Here is an 18,475-nt window from a genome sequence, read left to right on the forward strand (position 1 = left end):
CTCTAACAATTACAAGATCCACGAGTTGTAGAAAACATTGATGTTGGCCAAATGTCACAAGTGCCAATAGAAATGTCAACACAACAAGAGTATACACAACAAAGTACAACTCCAAATCACAACCCCATTGTTACTGATGATATACAAAATCATGGTAGGAAAACACCATGTAATTCATTTGTTATAACTCCACCATCACAACAACATCTTGATCACTACCATGACAATTATTAGCACTCTTTTGCATCAATAAAAGAATTTGTTAATAATCTATTTGGTGCAAATGTTGGTTCGTCATGGTCAATTACAACATATTTGCAAAGCATGTATCCCAACAACGTTCCATTTTTAACTAAATGTATCTTATCTTCAGCAAGAAACAAATACTTCTTTTGCTTGTGCTGATGATTACCATGAACCTGTGTCATAAGATCAAAAAATTATTGATGATGAAAATAACCATACACAATAGTTAAGACAAACTTGTCCTTGTCGTAATCCTCTACAAAACAGAAAAGCCCCAATTTATAAAATTAGTGGTCATTTTTAACATTGATGTTTTTTTAATTGTTTTTGATATTGTAGTTTTTTTAATATAATTTATGCATGGATAAATATTTAAAGATAAAAATAAGAATTAATGAATATTAATGACTCCTAAAATAATGTTTAAAGAACTAGTAAAAAAATTGTTATTTTTTATATATTTAATATAATAATATATTTTAATTTTAATTTATATCTTTGTATTTTAAAAATATATATTATATTAAAAATCTAATTTTATAAATTAAAAAATTACATTAAAAGTCAACTTCGGGACCCTCAAACCTGAATTCTCAATAAACACTAAAACAATAACATCTTGATAAACAAATGAGAAAGAAAGATACTTCTATTATTAAATATTGAAAGGGGAAAGTTTATACAAAAAATTCTTTCGATGACACTAGTACTAAAATATAATTTTTGAAAATTACAAAATATGAAAAATTGTTTGTTATACTTTAAAAATAAAACAATAAACTAGTGATAGTTTATAATTAAATAGATTGTCACTGTTTGTGTTGACTTTTGGCTCACAATTTTTTTTAACTACTCTCACGTTTTCTTGAAGTGAATTTTTCTTAATTAGTTCTTTAAAACATACACTAAAATAAGTTAGTGTCGATTTATAATTAGATAAACTATCACTATTTGCGAAACTTTTGGCTCACACATTTTTTCCATAAATACTCTCGTGTTTTCCTTGAATTTTTTACTCAAATAATATTATTTTTTTAAAAAAAATACCCAAATAAAAATTGTGCAAATTTATTTCCCCAACTAGCATCATTTACTTTTCACTTTCAGAATGGGTCGTTCTGAAATCAGAACGGACCGTTCCAGATTAAAAAATAATACATGACTAATGGATCAGAACGGGCCGTTCCAAATTCAAAATTAGCACACAAAAAAAGTAGAACCAGAACGGGCCGTTCTGAATCCGGAACAGACCGTTCTGACCTACAAATTCAGACCATTTTTTTTTCGATTTTCACTTATCAAATACCAAAACTCAGAGACTACCATCAAGTGATTAAATTTATTGAATATTAACATTATAAGTATAACTAAATAAATTTATTAAAATTCATTACAACAATAAAAATCAATGGTGGCGAAAACTGAATTCATGACCAATATTTGGATATGTCTTCCTAGTGTGACCAGGGGTATGACAATAGGAACAATTTTTATACGATTATGTTGTTCTTTAATGTCCATCTCTGTTCTAATCTGCTGGACTTTGGCCGACCCTTGAAAGTTCTCTTGAGTTCTGGATTTGGCCACAAAGTTGGAAGAAACGCAACATTCGAGAGAAGTTTGACCTGCTGGGAGATTTACAGTAAGACTAAATGAAATGTGGTATGATTGCGGCAAGTTCCAGAAAGTTCATATCCCTTGCTCGCATGACCCGCTGGGAGATTTATAGTAAGGCTAAATGAAATGTGATATGATTGCCACAAGTTCCAAAAAGTTCATATCCCTTGATCGCATGACCCGCTAGGAGATTTACAGTAAGGCTAAATGTAATGTGGTGTGATTGTGGCAAGTTCCAGAAAGTTCATATCCCTTGCTCGCATGGTCACACCCCTGGTCACACTAGGAAGACATATCCAAATATTGGTCATGAATTCAGTTTCTGCCACCATTGATCTTTATTGTTGTATTGAATTTTAATAAATTTATTTAGTTATATTTATAATGTTAATATTCAATAAATTTAATTATTTAATGTTAGTTTCTGAGTTTTGGTATTTGATAAGTGAAAATCGAACAAATTTTTTTTTATTTATACGCCAGAACGGCCCGTTCCGGATATAGAAAGGCCTGTTCCGGTTCCACTTTTTATGTGCTAATTTTGAATCTGGAATGGCCCGTTCTGATCCATTCGTCATGTGTTATTTTTTAATCAGAAACGGCCCGTTCTAGTTATAGAACGGACCGTTCTAAACTTGAACAGTAAATGATGCTAGTTAGGGAAATAAATTTGCACGATTATTATTTGGGTAAATTTTTTTTAAAATATTATTTGAGTAGAAAACTTGTTTTTCTTTAATGAATCTTTCTTAATTATTTTTTTAAAACATTACACTAACGGACATTATATTATAAGCTCACTTAATTAATTGAAATACATTACAAGGTAATCCCTCCCGCGCGAGTTACTGTAAAGTGTAAACATTATACAATAGCTCATTATGTCAGTATAATTTACTCTATTATTTCATTTGGTTCATGTTTTATATACTTCCTTTTTTTTTTTATAAGTAACTTCCTTTTAAAAAAATAATTAAAATTTTAAAATATTCTTAATTTTTTGTTTTAAATTTTTTAATTTTACATCCACAACATTTAATTTAGTACTTTTTTTTACATATCTTTCCTCTTTTTTTTAATTTTTACATGCACTCCCTTATTTTTCCTTCACCCTACCTATTTTGGTAGCATGTGAAAATTGAAAGAAAAAAAAAAAGTGTGTGAATAAGAAAAAGAAAGTAGCAAATTGAAAGTTGAAAGTGTAAAATTAAAATTTTTTAAAGAAATTATAATATTTTATAAAAAAAAAATTTAAAAGAAGAAGGTGTACTTATAAAAAAAAAAAAAGAAAAAAAAAAGAGGTGTATATATCATGAGCCTTTCATTTTCCATGCTTCATGCTGAAAGCCCGAAATGCGTAACCATGGGCCGGGGAGAATTATTGGCAAGTATTGTCCAATAGGCCCAGTAAAAAAAATGATTAACGTGGGCTTAGATGAGACGGCGTCGTTTCTGTCTCAACCGCCAAAATCCCTACCATGGTCCTCCCTCGGCCTCAATTTCAATTCACCATAGCATAAAATGTTCGCGGTAGCGAGACTCGTCCGAGTCAGTGCCACCTCAAACTCAAAGCTTGGTCTTCACCGGAGATCTCTGAACCACCACCATGCACCGCCACTTCCTCCGGCGTTCTACCTCTCGCGCCTCTGCACAAACCTGGACACTCTCCGAAAGGTCCACGCATCCCTGGCGGTGCACGGCCTCGGCGGCGAGCTCCTCCTGGCGACGAAGCTCCTCAGCCTCTACGCGTCCTTCGGGAGGCTCCGCCACGCGCGCCTCCTCTTCGACCTCCTCCCCACGCGCGACCTCTACTCGCTGAAAGTGATGACACGCGCCTACTTCCTCCGCGACATGCACTCCCACGTCCTCTCCCTCTACTTCCTCACGCGCCCCTCCCTCCACCCCGCCCCTAACGACCCCGTCCTCTTCTCCGTCATCCTCAAATCCTGCGCCGAGTCCCGCCAGGCGCGCCACGTGCCAATCCTCCACTGCCACGTCATCAAGTCCACTCCCCCTGACAGCTTCCTCCTCACCTCCCTGGTCGACGCCTACGCCAAGTGCGGACTCCTCCCCCACGCGCGGCGCGCCTTCCACGAGATCCCCCACCGCGGCGTCGTTTCGTGGACCTCCATGATCGCCGCCTACGCCCAAAACGACTGCGCGCGCGAGAGCCTCACTCTCTTCAACAAAATGCAGGAAGCCTTCGTCGACGCCAACGAGTTCACCCTCGGGAGCTTGGCCTCCGCGTGCACCAAGTTGGCCTCCTTGCACCAAGGAAAGTGGCTTCACGGCTTCGTTCTCAAGAAAGGAATTGCGGTTAACTCCTTCCTAACGACGTCGCTTTTGAATATGTATGTCAAGTGCGGCACCGTTCGTGACGCACGTGCGGTGTTCGATGAGAGTGCTGACTCCGCTGATGTTGTTTCATGGACGGCCATGATTGTGGGGTATAGTCAGAGGGGTTACCCTCACTTGGCGCTGGAGTTGTTCACCGACCGCAAATGGGCCGGGCTTTGGCCCAACTCGGTTACCGTTGCGAGTTTGTTATCCGCTTGTGGGCAGTTAGGTAATTCCGTTACGGGAAGTTCGCTTCATGGGTTGGCTATTAAGTGTGACTTGGATGATCCTCCTGTGAGGAATGCTCTTGTTGACATGTACGCCAAATGCGGCGTCGTTTCGGATGCTCGGTACGTGTTTGAGACAACGTTTGACAAGGATGTTGTGTCGTGGAACTCCATTATTTCTGGCTCTGCGCAGAGTGGTGAACCTTATGAGGCCCTTGAGCTTTTCAAGAGGATGAGGTTGGAGTTTTTCTCTCTGGACGCGGTTACGCTGGTTGGCGTTCTATCCGCTTGTGCCTCCATTGGCGCTCTTGAGCTTGGTTGTTGTGTTCACGCCTTGTTGCTCAAGTATGGCATGGTGCTGTCTAGCGTCTATGTTGGCACTGCTCTATTGAATTTTTATGCCAAATGTGGGGAAGCCAAGTCCGCGAGGATGGTGTTTGATTCGATGGGGGAGAAGAATGCCGTGACGTGGAGCGCCATGATTGGTGGCTATGGGATGCAGGGTGATGGAGGTGGATCCCTCGCGCTGTTTAGGGACATGTTGAAGGAGGAGCTTGAGCCTAATGAGGTGGTGTTCACGACCATATTGGCAGCTTGCAGCCATTCGGGGATGGTTGGAGAGGGGTCAAGGTTGTTTAATTTGATGTGTGGGGAGATGAATTTTGTTCCTTCCATGAAGCACTACGCGTGTATGGTTGATCTGTTGGCGCGCGCCGGCAACCTCGATGAGGCGATGGACTTTATGGAGAGAATGCCTGTTCAGCCTAGTGTTAGTGTGTTTGGAGCTTTTCTCCATGGGTGTGGACTTCATTCTAGGTTTGAGTTGGGAGAAGTGGCCATTAGGAGGATGTTGGAGTTGCACCCTGATGAAGCTTGTTATTATGTGCTTGTGTCAAACCTTTATGCTTCGGATGGGAGATGGGGCATGGTTAAGCAGGTGAGAGAGATGATAAGGCAAAGGGGATTGAGCAAGGTCCCTGGTAGTAGTTTAGTGGAGATGGATATCAACAATGATGCTTTTGATCAAGTGGCAGTTCTTTCGTAATCGTATGTGTACATATTTTGTGCATGATTGTGTGGTGGTAAAACGAAACTACTTGGTCAAACAAGTGGTTCTGCAGATAAAATTTCATGGGCTCCCCTATGAACATGAATCTTGGGAGATTAGAGATAACCATTTGGGAGTAAGACACAAATGATTGGGACAATCAGTGAATATAGATCTATAAGTTAAACATTGTCTCGAGATGCCATGAAACTCTTCTGGTATCACCAGTACACCCACAAGACACAGTTGAACAGCTGCAGTATGAATCTTAGGTATGCAGCAGAGGCAAATATTTTGGATTGTGGATGATCTGCGGAGAAAATTTGATATTTCAAGAGAAAAAGATGGTGAGGATAATGAGGAGTCTTCCTCAGAAGAACGGATTACTTTGACTCAATGACATAGCCCTCCTCTTGTTCAACTACTGTTGTGATACAATCTAGTTTGTGCACTCACTGTCCTGGCATTTTCAATCCATTATAGCAAGAATTCCCCGGTCTGCAATCAAATATTCTGCCTTTTTCGCGATAAGCAGGTCAAATATCCATGGAATCAATGTTTGTTTACTGCCTTAATATAATTCAGAACACAGAAGACCTAAGCCTCTGCAATTTTTTCGTCAGTGTTGGGTTGCATGCTTGAATAGTTGAATGAATTGGACCTCCATCAAATTCGACTTTAGCACTTGACATAGTATTAGATCTGTTCCTGGATCACAGTTCTTCACTATCAATACTGTCGATGCCAAAATTATTCTGACTAAGTGTCAAAATACAGCCTTTGTTATGTCAAAATAATTTTTACTCCTTGTTGAAATACAGTCTTTGTTGACCAAATTATTTCAACCAAGTGTTAAAATATATTTCAGATTGACAGGATTATGATCAAAATTCAAAGCAATGATTTAAAGATGAAAGAATCATAAACATATTATAAGTTATTTTAATAACAACGATGAAGTTAAAAAAATTATCAACGATGATGACTGTTGGGAGTTACTAGGAATGGGCAAGTTACCAGTAGCTAGTAGGGATGGCAAACAATCCAATAACTGGACCCTGTATTAGACTTCACCCAAGTAGTAAGGCAAAGTTCAATACAGAATTTCTTGTACATTAAATTGTCAAATTTGTTCATGATAAATGGAATTGGGGTTGAAGCTGATTGATATTGTGCATTGGAAAGTTGAAATCAACTGTGTTTTCATCTAAAGTTGCATTGGTATCAATTTATGATTTTAGAGTTCTGGACAAAATGTGTACGTGCACGTTTGGGTTGCTGTGGAAATCATTCTGATGCAGTTTTAACGTGAAGTGAGGATATTTATCCTTCTGTCAAAGTAAGTTCATGGCCTAGAAACGGTATCACAAACATTCTATGTGATTAGGAATAGAATCACAGATCAACCGCAACTAATAACCTGTTGAGTCAGAATTTGAAGACTAGAAATTCCCTAGTCCTGGTTAAGAGAAATTATACTTGTTTTAATGGAAATGTGCTGTAGTAACAGAAGAAACATAGATAACTGGTATTGAAAAACTACCAGAATAACAGTAAAGACTTGTATACAAATAGCTGGAACTAATACAGTATAAAGAATATTATAGTGATAGTGTCGTATCTTCAGCTGTTTCTGGTGAAATAAGGATGAATGAAAAAAGAAAATGTTTTGAACACTTCTAATCCTCCCTCATATAATAAGAGGGAATTATTTTTGTTCCAAATGTATATTATTTTTGCTGATTGAAAGTTGACATGTTGTGCCAAACAGGTCAGATTTCTTTTAATCTCTATGATAGGAATCATACGGAATTTCCAAAAGACCTCGACACCAAGTATTTTAAAGCATTGCTATTGCAGTTTAGTATTTAAATAGTGGCAACTACAATCCTGGCATTTTTTATTGTAGTGCCTAACATTATGTGAATAAATGTAATGGATCAACTTGATGTTCTTTAAATTATGTGTTCTTATTGGTTAACAGTCCAAATATTGCTCTAGTGGACTGGATGGTTGTTTGTTCTGATCAGTTTTTGCTAAATTTTGCCGATTGAGATGGTTATTTGTGCTCTAATCTGTTGTATACTGCCTAATGCATATTCTCTTTTCTTTTTATTTGTTGACTTGGGAATTTCATTCTTTTATCTAAAAGACAACGAATTTGTTTCCACTGTTGTCACGTTTTTACTGAATTTGATTTGTTATTTTTTTTTCTAATTTAAATTTTTCTTTCTCTCTTGTGGACTAACCAGTTAAGATTGATATCTTTTGTGCTATTTTTAATTTTTTTTCTTCAGTTTGTAATCCATTCTCTTGGCCAATCACCAATAATTATATAAATTTTTTTTAACGAGTTACCCAATTATTAAAGAATAGAAGAATCATCAGAGGAAGTCATTCTCTTGCCCGAATCGAAACCTAGAATCCTACTTTCGATGAAAACTGCAAAAATTTTATGCCATCATATGCTAAAGCGTAAGCTGTATTAAGGTCATGTGTGGACAAATTCTTTCACAAGTTTTTATAGAAGAAAAATTTAAATAAATATTTCTTATAAGTTAATCTTAAGCACAAGTTAAATTCCCTAAATTTTTAAAATAAAACTATATTTCAGAGGAAGTATTTTCCCCGAGTTCAGCGCAACCATACTTTATGTTATCATGAGAATGGCTTGGCCCCGAGAGAGAATCGGGTTATTCCTTTTGGAAGGTCCCCACCAAGGCATGGTATCTCACCTACGTTTGAGAGATTGTTTCCATGCAAAAGTACTGTGGGATATTTACTTCGGATGCACGGTAGACACCACTTTTATTCATTGTCCAACAATAAATGGGTTTTACTTAATTTAGACATTTAACTTCTGACTTGCTATGGAAATGAAGAAAATACAAACTTCTCTGCTTCTTGGACCTCGTAGGTTTTAAGTTTCTTGGATAAATGTTCATGAAAATTTTTATTCAAATAGTATTTCAATAGTTTCTCAAACCAATCATAGTATTGTTCAATTTTTGAAAGCATTCACCGAAAGGTAACAAGCATCTTATTAAATCAAGAAATGACTCGTGTCGACCAAGCACAAGATTTAGGGTGAAATTTTAATTGCGTAGTAGAACATAATTCCTAACTTCCTCCTCTTGGTATTGAGATTCTTGTCCAATGGATAATTAATGTTATCCCTGTAACGTAGACAATTCAAAGATTATTGTCATTTCCTCAACATCCGCATCTAAAATTTTCCATATGGCTTCATACGATGAACAGACGATTAGGTTGAACAGTCCTAACATTCTAAAATCAGCGCCTAGAAATCATGATCAACTATAGACTATTGCACGAGTTTTGCACCACACTGAACAGTAGCAAAATCAATGATGCAATGAGAGGAACGACAACCATCAAAGTCTAATTTTATTCAATAACCCTCAAATACAAACATTTAAAGAAATTCAACCATTAGCTTCCACAATCAATTACATATACATACTTACAGTTACATAGGAACTTAGCACTGCTTCCAAAAATCCAAAAGAATAAAAAATGCTTCCATACACATTTCAAACTCATACAACCCCACTTCCTGCTAACAGCGACAATAAAGGCAAGGAAAATAATGAAGAAACTGCAGCGAATGATCCACCTTTATCAACTAATGCTACATGAATGTCATGGTCTGTTATACACATACTTTGTTCTGGGATCCACAATGAGACCTGTCCCTCCATTCACTTCCAAGTCATGCCTATATAAATAAAAGTATATAAAAAAATCAGTGCCCTGTCTATGATCTAAACTACATTTACTATAAGGAAATAGATACAGCAAGAAAAAGAATTTGCAGCACAATTAAGAGGAAAGAATTCCAGTGAGGATACCCTATAAGCATAGAACTGCTTTAATGCCAATACTTTCAGAAGCCACATATTGGAAATGAAACATTTACAAAATAACATCATGAAAAGGAAAAAAAAGTATTGATGGCACCACATTGAAACATAAACACTCAACTGAAACACAAAATCTGGGATGGTCAACTGTTCACGAGGTACGTATCTGAAGAGCTGCAGAAGTCGTTCAACATATACCACTTTCTTCCAGACCTGAAAATTAGCTTTTAATAACACACACACACATATATATATATATATGCACACATATGAGGTCATTAAATATGCTTGGATTTCACTACTGTACCACACTGTCCACAAACAACTGAAGTGCAAATACTGCTGCTTTTAGTCCAAAAGTTGGGTGAAGGACATATATTGCCTACACGGGTCAGATTGAAAAATCAGAAGACTGGTAGAAAGTATGATGCATTAGAGCAACAGAAATAGTTCTTGATTGTACAAACAATAGAGGTAAGAAAATAAACAGTGCATACATGAAGGTTGCGCTGGTGCTTCCGACCTAGTATCTGTTGCAATCTTCTCATCCAACCCAGGTCTGGCTGCCTAATTATATCAAACCATGATGGAAAAAGTAAAATTTAACTTTGTCAACACAGCCAAAATCATGGGCATTACGCAGAAATCAGGATCAATCAATGATTGTAGACTATACACAATTTCACAAAGCAACTTGCTTATGTAAAATATTCTTAACCCACCTTCAAAATCTACTATTATTCATTCAAGTGTGCTTCACTCCAGTGGAACAACTTCAATTCATTTTAACAATTTATCCAACAAAGGGTCACCTTGTCTCTTAAGTGTTGCTTCATAAAATCCTACCACTCATACAGGAATATTTGCCCTCAGCAAACAACGCCCTCAACATAGAATCAAACCAAAGGGCTGCCTAAATTTAACATTGGGTTATCTATCAAGTTTTAGTCACATAAACAGGTAGAAAATTAATGCAGAATCAGTCTCAAGTACAAACTAGAAATGGTTAAGTGGCTTCATGACGCCATCCCTCACATGGACAAAGCCAATGGCCAAGTAGATGTTTCCGGCAACCATGCACTACCAATAAAATGTTAGAAGTTTGAAGACCAAAATACTATTTCAAAAGTATACAACAAAAATGTTTAATCATATTTTGGCAACGGAAATATTACCATTAATTTGACAAAGTAATCCCATAATTCACACAAAATAACTAGCTGGGAATGGAAGTTTAACAATTAGCTCATTCCCCTTGAACGTTCCTAAAATATTTTTCAAAGATTAGCATATTGCAAACCTCTATTTTCATAAAAAAAATAATAGACCAATGATACATCCTAGAATTCAGACATTTAAAACTTACATTTGCAAAGATGCAGCAGAGTGGAAGTAGACAATTGTAAAAGGCTTCTGTATTAAAGGCTCAAACTCCTGAAATTTAACATCAAGAAAACAAAAATCAGTTTTGACATTTAAATAGGAGTATGCACTGCCAACATCCAGAGGCTAAAAATTTATAATAACAAAACTAATGCTTGACAATAGAAAAGACGTCCAGCTGAAGGGTGTAACTGAATTACCTTCACAACATGGAGCACAAAGCGCTCCAAATCAAGACACCTGAGCAAGAAGTGGGCCCCCACAACAACCATGACAGGATGACCCTCACTGTCGACCCCTCCACGATAGCTGAAAAACACATACACCTCAGACATTAAATGCAAAGATCAATATTAACCCTCAAAAGATCAATCAGAACACATACACAAGGCATGTTGTAAATATCATTTAGCAAATTGAAGTGGAGTGTTGTAAATATCAAAGATATTTTCAGGAGGTAAAAAAATGTGATAGTATCATGTGATATTTGTTTTCCTATTACTATTATTTCCTTACTTCCTTTTTTTGGCATAACCTTTACCCTATAAAAAGGGACATTAGTGAATGTACAAAACACAATTACTATATGGTTTTTTCTCCTCCAACTTTCTCTTTCAACTAAAACTGATTATGCATGCAAAACAAATGGTGAAATAGATGCTTACACAATTTTCATTTCTGCAATATCAGCAAGATTTAAAGCATTTGCTTTAGACAGGTATCTAGAGTGGAGAGAATATTCTTCCGAGGCGGATAATGTGGGTCCACCAAGGTCGCCATATCCAAGCATTTTAGCACAATTCCAGCCTCTTTGTGCTTCGGCAGTTTTCTCCCATTGCTCCAAACGCCTTTGATCCGGGTCTTTAATCAAGGACATGAAGGCAGGATCCAGAAATGAATCTAAATATGATGAATGTCTACACAAGCAACATGGATCAGGAAAAACCTCGCAGAAATTAGATTAAAAGATGAATTCTGTTCTGTTCAATTAAATAGAATTAAAAAAAAAAAAGCAAATACAGTTATGTGCAATCAAATGAATTAAGATCTGTCAGGCAGAGATATCTGAAATATGGTGAAATGCAGAAGGATTGAACAGTTGTCCCAGAAAATTTTAATTATATTATCTGTTCCAATAAATAAATATTTGTATATGCTCAGATTATTGAGCTCATTCTAAATTTTAAATTCATAATCGAACAGATGGAGAAATCTAAAAGGAAATCAAAATATTAAAAATATGTTAAAAATATCAAAATATTATTGACCTGCTAACCAAGCCAACATCACTAACAGGAAGATCAACTGAAACTTCAGGAGGTCTTGCAACACTCTTTTTGGGCAAAGTCTTTATTCTGATTTTACGCTCATCTATGATGGTCTCACCATTCTCATCCCCAACATCTGCGGGAAGTTTTGCCAAGGCAACCTGCTCCTCATGTTTATCTCGAGGAAAGTAAAGTGGAAGCAACCTTCATGAATAATACCAAAGGTAAAAAAATATAAATAATTAATTCAAAGTCAAAGGTTACACTGAAAAGAAAATCAACCAACCTTTTATAACAATTGGAAGTTCAAGTTACTCAAAAAATTGCAGGTAGCAACACCGAAACAAGGACAAATGCTTAAAATACCTTTTATATATCTCAGTATCAGTTGTGGTCACAGTGCAAAAGACAACAGCTGTTGTGTTGTTTTTTTGCTTCTCAAGAAATCGCCGCACAGTTCCTGAATAAAAGACATAATAAAAGATGGTTTAGCCTAAGATCGGTATATCACCTTTCAAGCATCTGTAAAAAATTGTTAACTTGATGCAGAGATACTCTATATACTAGATACACCCGGCAGGGATATGATAAAATAACTAGAGATCATTCAAAAATTAAAAGATGCACCCAACAACAGTCTACTTTCCTAGTCAGGCTGAACCTGTCATTCCCTTGATCATTCATCTATGCACCAATGAAATGATAATATAGAAGATCAAATTATGTAAACAGCAAGAATTGATAGACAACTTTAAGAGAGAGCATGCTTTGTCATTCTATCTCCTCACTTCCCCTTCCCCCAAATTTTAATTTGCCTTGATATTAACTAAGCAACTCATTTTTCTGGATTTTGACAGTAGTGGTAATTGAGACTTGAGAGGGAGAAAAATGAGAGGACATGTTAAGAATCCAGGTCTTGACTACACAATGAAAGCTATCATTTATAATTAGTCATAAATACATTGGATAATAGTAAAATAATCATACAGCTCATAATATTCTTAATTACAAAATTTCCCCACACAATATATTACATAATTACAAGACTCCTAAAACTCCCCCTTAATCTAGAGCATATAAATCATAGGCACCAAGCTTGTTACGTATATAACTAATTTGAGGACATGTCTATGATTAAGTAAGAACATCTACTAGTTGGTCATTTGAATTGACTGAGCAGGTAATGATGTCTCTGGATAAGATCTCCCAATGGAAATCTATCTGAATGCATTTGGTCCTCTCATAAAACACTAGAATTCAGACAATATGCAAAGCTAACTAATTATCACAAATGAGCGTCATTTGTGTAACCTCAAATCACTGTTCTTTGACTGGCTGTTTAAGCCACATAATTTTACAAGTGGCTGAAGTCAGGGCTCTATTTTGATTCCACCTTCAATCATGCAACAACACTGCTTCTAGCTTTTCCAGGAAATTAAGTCACTGCCAAAAAAATTAATAGCCAAAAGTGGATCTCCTGTCAGTAAGAGAACCGCCTACCATAAGAGTATTCCACAATTTGAGTATAAACCCTGTCTTCATACAAGAGTCCTACTTTAATATACTTCAGAAAGTGAATCACTGTATGATACTGTACTTCACAGGGAGAACTAAGAAGCATGCTTAACACATTGACTATGAAAGAGATATTTAGGCAAGTGACAATGAGATAGTTCAGTTTGCTAATGAGTCTTTTGTACCATTCTTGATCTAAAAGAGGCTCCTCCTAACTTGGCAGAAGTTTGGCAATAGGATTCTTAGGAGTGTCCACAAGTTTGGCATCCATCAATCCCATTTCCTGATATCCAAAACATACTTCCTCTGAGAAATCACAATATCATTCTTGGATTGTTACACCTTTATTCCCAAGAAGTATCTGTATCGATGACTCCCAAGATCTTTCATCTAAAAATGGTGACAAAAATGTTGCTTTATGCATGTAATGCCATGGTGATCAAACTAGTAACAACAATGTTGTCAACGTAAACAAATGATGCTACAAAATTGAGCATCAATCTTATTTCAATCGGCACAATCAACCTCAACAACAAAATCAGTCTTGGTGGTGAGGTGGTCAAAGTAATTTTGTCCCATGGCTAAAGCTTGATATTGGAAGCCCAAGTATCATAGTTCCATCAAACTTGTCAATAGACAATGGAGCACTAACATAGTTGGTAAAATTAAAAAATTAGAAGGCTTAGGCTTAGGAGTGCCACCAGAGTTAGATCCAACCATGGGTGAGAGTGGGTAGCAAAAAAAGATGTGAAACAGGATGAAAGAACACAAATCAAGGGCACCCAACCAAACTGTGGCCCAAACAGATCAATTGTCTGCAGAATCTGAAAGGGTGGAGAAAGAAGATCTCAGCACTGCAAAGGCAGTGAGAATGGCAGCCTAAGGCACTACCAGCATGCCAGGAAGCACTGGTGCATGAAAAAACTGCAACTAGAGAAGGTGATGCACGTGAAAGCACACAAAGCCTTCAATCAAGGTGGGTTTGCTGCAGATTGTCTAATCTCAGGGAGACAAATCCAATGGTGCAATCAATGGCAGAAACAGTGACAGTAGCGACAGTGAAAGGAGAAAACTTGATAGAAGGTCGAAAACCAAAGGTGGGGCAAGGTTTCTGTAAAAATTTGCACAGATGAATAGTGGCCCCACCAAGAAATCTCAAAGTAGGTTTCCTTTTTCATCAGGCTCTAAGACCATGTTGAAAGGGAGAAAAATTAGATGACAACTGAACAAATCTATGAGTCTTGACTACACAGTGGAGACTCTTGTTAATAATTAGAATCATAAATACAATGGATAATGGTTACATAATTATATATCTCATAATATCACTAATTACAACAATTTCCTATTAACACATTATATAAGTGCTTCTATTTTATGTATGGATGAAGCAGCAATGAACAAGTAATAATAATCCCCAAAAGTAGGTAATTTCCCAACTTCCCATGAGGTTGGCTAAGTTAACCTAAATAATGTATCAGGTCAAAAGATTACAAGCAATAAATTGAAAAGGTAAAATCATGCAAACAAAAAATCTCACTTATAGCTACATGTGCAGCTGGTTCTCGAGGATAGTTCTTTGCCTCCGTATAAATACAACCCATAGCAATGCTACAAAAATATTTGCCAAAAAAGAGTAAGTCAGAATTTTAAATAACATGACATTCATGAAAACAATAAATGGTGCAAGAAAATAAACAATATAACATTTTGGGGAGAGGGGGACCTTTGAAGCCCATTTTCGACTAGAAGCTCCAGGCAAGAACGATAGCAATGACTTAAAGCATTCTCTGCAGCAGTATGGTACTTTACAGCATACTTTGGGCCAACAGTATGGATAATTCTCCTGCAGGCAATTTAAAAAAGAATAAAACAAGGTATGCAAATTGTGGACAATGGATTGGTAACTGCTAAGTAACAAATAGGCCAGTAACAAAGTAGAATGCATTCACATGATTTCTGCAGCATGACATATGATTAACAGAAATCAAATTTAAAAAAAATAAAAAAGATCTCAGATCTAAACCACAAGAAAAGAAAAGGCTATGATGTTCAATATTTAAAAATTTAAAAAGATTATACAAATCGAAGCTCAACAACCACCATTTAAAAGAGACAAAGAAAGTGTGTAAATGCTCCTTCGAAGCAAAGCAACAGCACTTGCTTAAAAGATATTCTCCAAGTGCATTCTCCTAATAGGAGAGAAACAGGTAAACTGTCTTTGCATAGTTGAATTGACCTTTTAATAAAAACAGAGACCATTGTTTCTTCACCTTGAACAAGCAAAACATTGGGTTGGAAGGGGGATACAAACCTGGCAGGAAGGTCATGCGCATTAGTAACTTTAGCCATCCCTGTTCGACATCCACCCTGTCAACAATACAGATGTGTTAGTCAATATTCCCAAGCATAATTTTCCAGAAAGCTGCTTCAAATATGGTACTTATGTTATATATGAGAATCTATCTGGAGCTGCTTCTTAAGTTTAGAAAATATTAAACCACAAGAAATAAGAAGAAAAAAACTAGGAATATAATAATTAATAAATATGGAACTCATGTCCCAAGCTCACATTCATTAGCATTCAATGTAGAGCACATAATATATTTTTGCTAAATAATTACTATACCAGAGTTGCACATTCTTCTGCAAGACCAGGTCCAGCTGCAGCATGCAATCCAGGGCTGCTGTGTGCTTCATCCATATTCTGTTCACGACAAGAAATGAAAATCAAGTACCAAATAAGATATCATTAGCCCCATTTCATTGACTAGAGTTCAGTTCTAACATGCTTAATAGTATCATTATATTATGAATAATGATATATTCTCCTAAAACATCCTCCTAATAATCATCCTATTTCTGACACGAAATAAAGAAAACATTGAATGAAAAGTAGATGAATTTAATGCCTTGAGAAGACAAAATGCAATCAACACTTTTTTGTTCTAGCAATTAGGAGGATTATTAGGAAGATTGACTAAGAGGGATACAGAATTATTCGCTTATTATGTTTTGTAGTTACATTCCAAGATGCAGGATAAAATATTCAAACTACAAGAATATGGACAGGACTCTTGACAAGTGTCAATGAAAGTTAGAATATATATATATATATATATATATATATGATTCCTAGTCACAAAGAGCCACAGGATAGCAAGAAGTGAACTGAGAAAAAAAAAATGGTCAGTTGTCAAAGTTATTTAAGAATGAAACCGTGCTTTTGTTGTTTAATATTTGAATAGATATGCAAACAATATCACAAGGGTTCAATTTGATTTTATCAGCAATAATATAATCATTCTAACCTACAATGTTCTTGATTTTAAAAACTGAAAAATAAATTGCCATTTCAGCGCAGACTTTTAAATTACACATAATAAAACAAAGAGTAAGTGCCTGAGTGCCTCTCAAAAACTATACAACATCAGTCAAAGTCTTCTCTTCCCACAACATTGGATCGGCTACATAAACAAAATGATGCCACTGTGTTCTATCATGAATTAAATCCTCAACATGTCCATTTAGATGTAAGTCCTTTCTTGATCGTTTTACCTAGACTTTTACTTCTCACATAGTCAAACCACCTTGGTGAGATTCTACCATTTTTAATCCAATTGTGCTGCCTTTACTTTCTCTCTACTGCTTCAAGCCTAATTTTATATTGTCTTTTGTATCTATTCTCATTTCTCACCAAAATATCTTCATCTATGCAAAACTGAGCCTATGCTCTTGTTGACTCTTTATTGCGCACCATTAAGTATTTATACAACATCATGGACATTATGGTCGTGTGGTAATAAAGGTCAATAACATCAATGTTTGGGAGGTAACTTTCAGACGGTAAGCAAACTTTATAATTTTATCATAAAATTCTTACATTCCATTGTCTTCAAGATCATAAAATGAGCATGGGTTCTATCATGAGGTTCCAGAAATCATAGTGGCAAGGTAGAAAACAATACGACAGTAACAACCTACAGAAGTTACATTAACGAAGGAAACCATAAACAATAATACAATACTAATCAAAAAGCCAGATAGTGCTCACCTCATTTGTTGAATTTACCACCGCATCCACCTCAAGATTCCAGGGATTCCCCCTCCACAAATATATCTTTGAATTGACTTCATGGTCAACTGGAAACCTTGACACCGACTCAGTGCCATCACCATAGTCTGCTCCCGAGGGCGTTGCCAAAGGATCAGGAAAGTGTGAAGTAGAAAATGAGGTTTCAAAGCCAAAAGACTGATCAGCATCATTCCATCGTGGAACTTGATCTAATGCCACAACAGAGTCCCCATTGTCAGTAGGCAATCCACCCCTCGACGTTGTAGAGGTAGCCACAGGCACATACATTTCAGGGACTCCTATCTTTCAGCACCAATCCCTCAATTAAGCTACCACAATCACTGTGCTACAAAAACCAATAATCTAACATTCAAAATTCAGCTGACATGAACGAGCTCTAACCTGATATAAACTACAACTACTAATACTAATAACCAGAAATATGATCCAATAGATTCTATTAGCCATGCAATCACCAACCAGAACCTTCCTTTCAAACATAAAACCAGAAACAAGATTGCAGGCCAAATTTTAAAGACTACGCAAATCTTGAATCATCCTTTTTCAGAGTACAGAAATTAAAAAGTACCAACGAGAAGGAGAATTAATCAGAATCAGAACCCTAATTTGAGATTTTAGGAGAGAGAAGAAAGAAAAACCTGAAATTGATGGAGCAGTTTGGGCTGAAAACTTGGTATTTGTGGGAGGGAATCAAAGGAGAAAGCGAAAGGATTGAGATTGGTGGGTTGGTCGCTGTAACAATGAGCTTGCGAAAACGCAAAAGCTCATGTGTTTTACGACAAACAAAAAAAATTAAAATTGATTGATTTGTCTTTTTCTGACACATTACGGCTCAGTGTAATTCAGATCCGTTC

The 18,475-nt window shown here is 36.3% G+C and overlaps 2 protein-coding genes across 8 annotated transcripts; one reads left to right on the forward strand and one right to left on the reverse strand.

Moving 5' to 3' along the window:
* The first annotated feature begins 3,295 nt into the window (after positions 1-3,295).
* Positions 3,296-6,314, forward strand: LOC109797568 (Pentatricopeptide repeat (PPR) superfamily protein). Its single transcript, XM_020357646.3, has one exon. It carries the CDS (start codon positions 3,385-3,387, stop codon positions 5,470-5,472), a length of 2,088 nt encoding a protein of 695 aa, XP_020213235.1. The 5' UTR covers positions 3,296-3,384; the 3' UTR covers positions 5,473-6,314.
* A 2,543-nt stretch (positions 6,315-8,857) lies between these two features.
* Positions 8,858-18,419, reverse strand: LOC109796634 (uncharacterized). 7 transcript variants are annotated; one of them, XM_020356354.3, is made up of 15 exons: positions 18,260-18,419; positions 17,580-17,946; positions 16,155-16,232; positions 15,840-15,895; positions 15,252-15,371; positions 15,066-15,136; positions 12,377-12,470; positions 12,011-12,214; positions 11,408-11,659; positions 10,943-11,051; positions 10,726-10,793; positions 9,857-9,926; positions 9,667-9,741; positions 9,481-9,572; positions 8,858-9,214 (listed from the first exon to the last, which is right to left on the reverse strand). In XM_020356354.3, the coding sequence occupies exons 2-15, from the start codon at positions 17,886-17,888 to the stop codon at positions 9,139-9,141; spliced, it is 1,674 nt and encodes a 557-aa protein (XP_020211943.2). In that variant the 5' UTR covers positions 17,889-17,946; positions 18,260-18,419; the 3' UTR covers positions 8,858-9,138. The 7 variants fall into 7 exon arrangements, 4 of the variants coding, with proteins under 4 accessions (XP_020211943.2, XP_020211951.2, XP_020211961.2 ...); XM_020356362.3 differs by having other exon boundaries at positions 17,580-17,941; positions 18,260-18,417; XM_020356372.3 differs by having other exon boundaries at positions 17,580-17,963; positions 18,260-18,414.
* Between the last annotated feature and the right edge of the window lie 56 nt (positions 18,420-18,475).

The sequence above is a fragment of the Cajanus cajan genome, chromosome 3 (assembly GCF_000230855.2).
Source record: "Cajanus cajan strain Asha chromosome 3, NIPB_CcT2T_4, whole genome shotgun sequence".
Taxonomy (NCBI): domain Eukaryota; kingdom Viridiplantae; phylum Streptophyta; class Magnoliopsida; order Fabales; family Fabaceae; genus Cajanus; species Cajanus cajan.

What these genes read in the sequence shown, in the direction of transcription:
- LOC109797568 (XM_020357646.3), top strand. Translation starts at nt 3,385, where the DNA reads ATGTTCGCGGTAGCGAGACTCGTCCGAGTCAGTGCCACCTCAAACTCA.
- LOC109796634 (XM_020356354.3), bottom strand. Translation starts at nt 17,888, where the DNA reads ATGTATGTGCCTGTGGCTACCTCTACAACGTCGAGGGGTGGATTGCCT. An exon ending in GATACTGAGATATATAAAAG is followed by an intron (nt 12,215 to 12,376) that starts GTATTTTAAGCA and finishes TTATTCATGAAG; the next exon opens with GTTGCTTCCACTTTACTTTC. An exon ending in ATTGCAGAAATGAAAATTGT is followed by an intron (nt 11,052 to 11,407) that starts GTAAGCATCTAT and finishes TGTGTTTTTCAG; the next exon opens with CTATCGTGGAGGGGTCGACA.